General features: G+C 46.8%; 1 protein-coding gene across 9 annotated transcripts in view; it reads left to right on the forward strand.

Moving 5' to 3' along the window:
- SLC8A3 (solute carrier family 8 member A3) overlaps window positions 1–3,293 on the forward strand; it is a 155,027-nt gene extending 151,734 nt beyond the window's left edge. For all 9 annotated transcript variants that reach the window (XM_065403137.1, XM_065403130.1, XM_065403134.1 and 6 more), the window contains 2 exons: window positions 974–1,249; window positions 2,917–3,293. In XM_065403137.1, coding sequence (XP_065259209.1) covers window positions 974–1,249; window positions 2,917–3,293 — 653 coding nt within the window. The remainder of the gene's footprint in view (window positions 1–973; window positions 1,250–2,916) is intronic.
- The last annotated feature ends 5,631 nt before the right edge of the window (window positions 3,294–8,924 follow it).

The raw sequence follows: 8,924 nt of genomic DNA on the forward strand, positions 1-8,924 counted from the left end.
GATAAATATGGTCAAATCCTCTGTGTACTAGTACAAGAACAACATTAAGGACATTAAGAGATGATTCTGTGATTGCTGATCCACTTTCAAATACCCTGATGCCATTTCAAGGCAATCCCGATATTATCCTCAGAGTCTTCCCCACCTCCCTCAGTAAACCCAGGAAAGCAGAGAATAGGTGAAGCTGGCGGAGGAGTTTATTTGCTCCAAATAAACAAGCACTAAGGAAAACTTGTGTGTACTTAAATTTTGTGGGATACAGAGAGATAGCCAGCAGTCAACTGTTGCTAAAATTTCAAAAGCCACATCTGGATTGGCATCTCCTAGTATGCCAATGTCCCAGGAACAGCCCCTCAGATGCTCCTGCTGCACTGATGAACATATAGTTCCTATCATTCCATTGCTGGCATCAGAATGTTAACTGATGGGGGTCACACTGCAGGCATGGTGAAGAACAGCTGGGAGAGGGGAAAGCTGGTTAAGGTGTACATTCTCTTATGCAGCAAATATTCAAGAGCAGGAACATTAGCAGGCAAATCATTAGTTGTCCGTCACCTCCTGGGCAGCAGAAGACAGGTGCTTTGCTGCTGAGTTCTTAAGGCTGTCACAGAGAGCCCAGTGTCCACAGCTCATTCCTTCCCCTCAGGCAGTAGTTGGTATTCTCCCCTGATCCCTCACTGATTGAATCCTAGCTGTGGCCTAGATGATCCTGTTAAAGGTAATACCCCTGGTTCCTGGTTTGACCTCTTCTTTCTGAAATCCATTCAGACAGCAGCCAGGCCTCCATCCCCATTGGCCAAATATGCGATTTAAGTTCTTGTCTGTGTGATTTCAGTGAAATTTCGCTGTTGCAATAAGGATCAATAGAACATAATCCATGTGACTTCTGCTTATAAAATGCAGCAGTGTTTGGAAACCTGGGATTTCACAGAGCCCACTAGTGATCTGCTTTCTTGTCTTGCATTGCTTGCAGCGGGTGATGAAGATGAGGATGAGTCTGGTGAGGAGCGCCTGCCATCCTGCTTTGACTACGTCATGCACTTCCTGACCGTCTTCTGGAAGGTGCTCTTTGCTTGCGTGCCACCCACAGAGTACTGCAATGGCTGGGCCTGTTTCGTGGTGTCCATCATGATCATTGGCATGCTCACTGCTGTCATCGGGGACCTCGCTTCCCACTTCGGCTGCACCATTGGCCTCAAGGACTCGGTGACTGCTGTTGTCTTTGTGGCCTTTGGCACCTCAGTACCAGGTGAGAAGGCCAAGGGCAAGAGTGTGGTAATAGGAGAAAATAATGGCTAGCACCTCTATCCTAGCCCATTGTTCAGGAGCAGCAAATCCCACAATCCTTTGCGTGGGTAACTTTGGTGTTTCAGGAACCACTGGTTCTTGCGATGCTGTATGGGATGTGAAATCTGATTGGGAATTGGGGTTCGGGGAGGAATGAGAGTAGACTCACACCCCCTTTCCCCAGGCAAAAGCTGTTGACCCCCTGGGGTTTAGGATGCACCGGGTGAGAATCTCTGAGAACTGGTTTATTGACAGGTTTTTGGATTCTGTCTGGTTTTGGAGGGGTTGTGGGGGGCATGTGTTTTGAGGGGGTTTGTACTGGTGAATGTTAGGGGACTTGACAGTGACTGTACAGTAAACCAACATCCTCTGCTCATAGCCACTGACCAGACACAGTGGGACAGCTGCACCCTTGCTGTGCCAACAGGGACCTCGACATCATGTGTTTGTACAGAACCTACTACCACAGGGTCCTGGTCCATGACTGGGGCTCCTAGGAGCTCTAGCAATACACATAATTGGTAGTAATAATAATACTGATGCTGACCAACGGGGACTGTCCTTCTCCATTGCCACTGGCAGTGGTGTCTCTACAGCTATGTCTACACTGCCATGGGAGGTGTGATTGCACCTGGGGTAGGCGTACCCACACTAGCTCAATTCTAGCTGCCGTGGCTAAAACTAGCAGTGCAGCCATGGCGACATGCACCCCAGCATGGACTAGCAATACGAGGACGGACCGGGAAGGCTTGTACAGCCTGGGCTGAAGCCCACATTGCCACATCTTCACGGCTAGTTTTAGCCACGCTAAGCAGAGTAACGCCAGCCTGGCTGTGCCTGCCCCGGCTGCAGTCACACCTCCGATTACAGTGTAGTCAGCCCCTGTATTAGCTTCAGTTCTGAGAGGCCACTGCTAGGCAAAGCTGCCAAAAGAAAGGGTAGCAAACGGCCACTGTGGACAGAGATGAGCCCTATTTATATCTAGTCAGATAATCTACTATAGTTCTAGAGCACCAATTCCACTCAGAAATAAGTCCACCCCTTCATGTCCCCGTCCCCATTGTGGGTGTATGTTAATGAAAGTGCTATCCACTAGCCCCCCTCAATCCGATACATACACAGGTCTCCTATCTAGCAGCAGCTTATTATGCTATCTCGGTCTCAGCTGGAATACTGCCTAGTTCATGGGCAGTATTTACAGCGCCAGCCTCCAGCACTTACTCCTGCTAGTGGCTGGAAGAGGAGCCATAAGCACCCTTCTGGCTGGAAGGTTGAGTGCCACAGCCTGTGTTATCAGCAAAAAAGAGTGGGGCACAGTGCATTGGGTGCAAAGAGCAAAATGAAGGCCAGGACAGGCCTATAAATATCTGGCAACTTAGTGCACCAGTCTAAGGAGAAGGTGCTAAAATGGCATGGGACCATTAATAGGACTCACTACCAGGGCCATTCTCAAACCGCTTCTCTGCAACTACAGAGATCTGGCCTCTGTCCCCCTCAGAAAAGGGTGTCCTTATTTCAGTTCAGCTTCAGCAATCCATGCCTGCTCTCCTGCCTTAAAAACCGCCAGGGCCCCCGGCTTTGGGCAGCACAATTTCATTATTACTGTTAATTCACGTCTCTCCCTTCTAGACACTTTTGCCAGCAAAGCAGCCGCCATCCAGGATGTGTATGCTGATGCTGCCATCGGCAACGTCACGGGCAGCAATGCCGTCAACGTCTTCTTGGGCATCGGACTGGCATGGTCCGTGGCTGCCATCTACTGGGCTACCCAGGGACAAGAGTTCCATGTGTCAGCGGGCACGCTGGCCTTTTCCGTCACGCTTTTCACCATCTTTGCTTTTGTCTGCATCAGTGTCCTGCTGTACCGGAGACGGCCTCACCTCGGAGGGGAACTAGGAGGCCCCAAGGGGTGCAGACTTGCCACAACTTTGCTCTTTGTGAGCCTGTGGCTCCTGTACATTCTTTTTGCCACGCTGGAGGCCTATTGTTATATCAAAGGGTTCTAAGCCGTGGAGAGATGATGAAGTCGGGGGGGAGGGATCCCCCTCCTCTGTTACCTCATTGGACACCAGTCCTCCAAGTGTTGTTAAACCAGAAGTGACAGCTGTCTGATTCCACAGTTGCCCAGACAGGAGGACAACTGAGCTGCAAGAAGGGCAAAATTATCATGAAACAAAAACAAGTTAAAAAATACAAAATAAATTTAAGGTATTTAAATAAATCAAACAAAATAAACCCAGTCACTGACCCCAGTCAGTGATATTGAGAATCTTCAGCCACCTTCAAAGATCACATTTTCTTTATTTTATTGTTTTCTTTTTTCTCTCCTCCATTATGAAATGGTATCATGTATTTCTAAATAGGTTGAGAATTACAGAAATAAGTTGGATCAAGGTTTTGCGGGGGAGGGGAGGAAATGTTGCTTTAAGTTTTTTTTCTTCCTTTAAATAGACAAAAAAATGTTAAAAATCAAAACCAAAAGCTTCAAGCTGCCATCAGTGCTGGAGTTGAACCATGCATTTTTTGGAAGCCACAAAAACAATGTCATAGTCAAATGACTCGCTGTTATCTGTTTCTCCCTTTCATTTCTTTAAGTATATCATGAGACTGATGTATTTCAAATGCAAATACAAACACACATGCAGGAAAATACAACGATGAAGGCTGGAGCATGGAGCAACCCACGCACCAGCCTGGGATTTACAAAAAAAAAAAAAAAAAAAGACCTCTAACATAATATGTATCCTGTATATTTGGAGTATGGCATCTCTCTTTGTGTAAAAAAACTTAAAACCTGTGGTACTGCAGGGAGAGGAAAATATGTTCATTTAGAAAAGGTAAAGAAATGAACAGATACACAGACATAGCCTGCAATGTGGAAAAAAGGGAGCTAGGGAAACCAGGGCACATCCCTTAGGATCATAATGGTATTGTGTTTGATTTGTGGGAGAGCAGCAGGGTGTTCCTTTTTGCTTTAAAGTGAAGGTGAATTCATGTAAATAATTTGCAGTTCTCACATTTTGGTGCATACGAGAAGCTTTGAGGCATAACATGCCACTCAAAGGTTTCTAAGCATCATCTTAAAGGGTTTACTTTGTCCTTAAAAACACACATGCTTACCAAAGGGAAAAGGATCATGATGCCTCTTCATAACTCCTCTCTTGGCGTCAGGGCCAATTGATTTCTCTACATCTTTAAGGCCAAATATGTCCTAATGGATGATGACCCACATCTGGTTACTGTAACTCACTGGGATCGGATATGCTGAGCAAAGATGACACCAGTCTCTTTTTCGGGGGGGAAACCAAAACCAAATCAAAACCATATGACAGTATTTTTCCAGTGCAAGGGTCATTTCCCATTTTGATTTGTATCATGTCTGCCAATTTGCTCCTTTAACACCCTGTTGTTACAAGGATCAGTGCTCCACTCGTGGTCTTTGCTAGGTTGAGAGGTACAGTATGGTCTTAAAAACTGCCACAGCTCTTAGGACTTCTGTGTCATCTTAAGTACATTTTAGAAAAGCACCCTTTTAATTTTAAGTGCATTTTTTAAAGAAAAAATAAAAAGGGGGAATACAAGCAAGATCTCATATCATGAATTACATCAACAGCTGCGAATTGAAATGTTGGGTTGGTAAAAAAAAAAAAAGCTATACTTATATCTATATAAACATATTATCTATATACATATTTCTTAAGTGCAAGAACTGGAAGAGGGCATTGCAGCTTCATTCTTTTTAAAGTGTTTTTAAGATGAAGATGTTTTCTTCTGTCAAAAACTTAGGTACTGTAAAGGGAAATGTCTTCTTCGTAAATTTCACACTCATTAAACAAACGTGGAGCATTAGAGAGTAAACCAGGCAATGGAAAGAGGTCCTTCTCTACCTGTCTTTTCATAAGAATGAGCCAATGCGCTGATAATGCCTTAAAGGCCGGGCAAAAGCACACAGAGGGAAAATAGAGATGGGACTGAGAATTGTGTTGTTTTGTTATGGAAAAGAAGATGCAAAATGATCTCAGATGTACGGAAGAGCGTGAAAATTATCCTTAATTGACAAATGAAATATTTATTTTCGTACAGATGTGTCTCAAGTATATATATAAAAAGTGTGAGAGGGGAAGGAAAGATTCTTCTCTCTGATATGATATGAGCAGTGGGCGCTTTGTCTGTTGAAACTAGCGGTGGGCGAACAATAAAAGGTGTGAATCCAATAAGCACCCAAGTTTTCTGAATGCTTATCCTCACTTTATCAGAGCTTTTTGGGTCTGCAACATCAGGCAAGAAAACTTATGAGAACAGGTTGCCTACTGAGATTTTCAGTGTATCTTGTTTCCAGAGTGCCAAGAAATACAAGATCAGCTTTTGTTAACTTATTTCAACATTGCAACTCTCATCCTGGCTGTGACTCAGCAAGCAGAAGTGCAAGAAATTGAAAACACAAAGGTTTGGAAAAAAAACTTGGTTTGAATTTGGGGCAGAGGTTCAGACGGGTTCTTATTTTATCCAGACCGGTTCTCCCATTCCTAGTTGAAACCTGGCTTGGGTATTTGAAATGCTGTTATGTTGCTTGTGCTGTATCAAACACATGCTTTTCATCTGCTTCTTTATTCAGATCACTTTGTTGGGGGGTGAGGGAGGGTTAGCGGGAGGAGGGAGGACTATGCTAGTGCCAATCTCATAGTTACTTTGCTGCCCTTACATACACTGAGAAAAACTGCTCCAGGCCAATAACATCTGTGGAGTGTTTCTTTCTTTTATTTTATTTTTTACATCATTAAAAAAAATACAAGAAAAGAAAAACAAAATCTTCGTTGCCTTTTTGCTTTGTTTTGTTTTTGTTCTGGAAATTTGCATGGAAGCATTTGTACTTTTCTTCCCCTCCCCCCCTGCCCCTTCCTCTCCCCCCGCCCCTCCCCCCCCCCCCCCCCCCCCCGTTTGTCTCAATGAGATTTTGCAGGAATAAGCCGCCTAAAGTTGCATCATGGATGTTTTGTACACAGGAGACCTCACTTCTGCATCAGTTAAAGCTCGCTGGTTTCATTGCCATTGTTCCTTGCTCTTTGTTTTTCCTGCCAGCGTCACGTCTCAGTCTGGAATAAAGCCGCTTTCCTCTTTCTGTTGCCTTGTTGCTTTTTAAATCACACTCTACAGTTCCTTACCCATTCGTACAAGTTCCTTCTTTTCTCCTTCCCTGATTGCTGGATGAGATGTCTTCTCTGTTGCAGGTTGTATGGGACTGCCGAGTTCATATGGGCATCAGGAAGAGGTGTGTGGGGAATCAAAACAGCTAGTCTGCTCCTACTGATCATCAGTGACTCGGGAACACATTCTGAGCAGATCTGAAAGTTAAAGGGGTGGGGAACATTTGGAACTAATAATTGGGTGCGATTTTTTTTTCCCTCTTGGAGGTATTGCAGGAAAACTGGTAAATCCCTCTTTGCTGTAAGGATCCCAAAAGCATTTGAATTTCTTCATTCGGCTGCTGAAACTATGCCTACTGCCAAACTGGATTTTGATTGGAGAATCAGGCTTGCTTGGTTTGACGGATGAATAAATACTAAGACCAATGATAATATTTTTTATGCCAAGCAGATCAAAGTGCTTTGCAAAGCAACAGCTAGAGATTAAAACGGCATCACGCAAGTGGGCTGACCAAGATTTCAAGCCTCAAAAAGGGGCCTCAATGCTATGCAAGACTGTCCCAGTGCTGTGACAGGGGTCTCACAAAAAACATCAGCACTCCCGTTGACCCCTGAATGAGTGTAAGAAACATGGCCTAGTCAGGTTCAATTTAGCCTTATTTTGAAAAAAAATTTGTAACTGGGCTTTACTTTGTCCTACCCGTAGGTGAGCTAGTGTGTCACTGCACTAGCACCCCCTTGCCCCAGCAGAGCGTTGCACCAGACTTCGCCTGATCTGGCGGGGCGGTCAGGGCCTCCTGCCTGAGTCTACGGTAGCCCTTGTCTGGGCTATGAAAGGTGTTAGCCTCAGTCCTGACGGGTTGTATGGGTTTTCTCCTTATACTTGGCTGGTGTCAGCTGGTCCTGATGCTTGGGAGTCTCAAAATACCTTTAGTCCTTAAGTCTCCCAGGGGAATAGCAGGGGAACCCAGGCACGTCCACTCCACTGGATTTCAGCTCAGGGCCCTTAAACCAGGCAAAGTCAAGGCTCAACAACTCCTGTTATGGCCTGAGCACTAACCTACCTCCCTTGGTTTCTATAGGCAGCTCCAGTCTGTAGGGTCAGGCATCCTTTCGCCGCGTGGCTTCTCAGCTGCTTGCTGGCTGGAGTTTCTTCTCCCACCTGTTTGCTCCTCTGGCAGTCCTCCCATCCCTCTGCTGCCCTGCTCTTTTATTCTCCCAGCTGCTGTGAGGCTGCCAATCAGCATTGACTGGCAGGTCGGACACTAACCTGTTGGTTGCCAAGCTAGGATGAGGTATATACACTCATGATATCATATAAACCCAAATGAACACTATGGTCATTTTACCATAGGCAGCAGTGGATTAATTCAGTGCCTAAGCACATGACACTTGCATGCTCGCTACCTGCTATTTTGCTGCAAAATGCATAAGTCAGGGTTTTTCCCAGTCATTGCCTCTTTTTTGATCCTCTGTACAGGAGGATTTTTCAAATAAAAGGCAATGCCCGGGATTTTTCTGGTGCAGAGCCGACAGCTCAGAAAGTTGCTCTGCTTCCTGATTGGTCCCTTGCAGCTGCTAGATCTTTCCCACTGAGGCCCAGGCTCCCAGCCCTGGAGAGGGGGAGAGCCCCGCCAAGAGGTGCTGACATGACGGACGGCTGTTGCTGCGTCCCAGGTCTGCATCACCCACCCTAGTACTGTGACAGGGACCGACCCTGCCCCTCCACCTCAACAGCGGGTACACATGCCAGCATCCCACAGGTACCCCTCCCACACACCCCAGGTACCCCCTCCAAGTACATACGCCCACCTCCAGGTACCCCTCCCAATATAAACACAGCCCTTCCAGCACCATCCAGGAATGCCTCCCAGTATGCCTACACCCCTCCAGCACCCCCCAAAAAACCTCTCCCAGTGCGCGCACACGTATCCAGCAATCGTCCCAGTACACATAACCACTGCCACAACCTCCCAGGTACCCTTCCCAGTACACACACACCCCCTCTCCAGCACACTGATACCCCTTCCACATACACATCCAGGTAGGCCTCCCAGTACCCACACCCTCCAGTACACATACATCCCTTCCCGCACCCCCCCCCAGTACCCCTCCCAGTACACACACATAGCTCCAACACTCCCCCAGGTACACCTCCCACTACATACACCCGCCTCCAGCACCTCCCCCAGGAAACGCTCCCAATACAAACACAGCCCTTCCAGCGCCCCTGCAAATACCCCACTCAGTGCGTGCGCACATACACACCAGCACCCCTCTCAGTACACATAAACCCTTCCAACACCTGCCCCCAGATACTCTTCACAGTCTACACACATCCGCCAGCACACATACACTCCTTCCAGCGCACACACCCCTGGTACCCTTCCCAGTACACAACCCCCCCCCCCCCCCCAATCCAGGACACACACATACCCCCGTACGCAAACACCCCTCCAGCATCCCACTTGTACCCCTCCCCAGTACACATAT

The sequence above is a fragment of the Emys orbicularis genome, chromosome 4, assembly GCF_028017835.1.
Source record: "Emys orbicularis isolate rEmyOrb1 chromosome 4, rEmyOrb1.hap1, whole genome shotgun sequence".
NCBI classification, from domain to species: Eukaryota; Metazoa; Chordata; order Testudines; family Emydidae; genus Emys; species Emys orbicularis.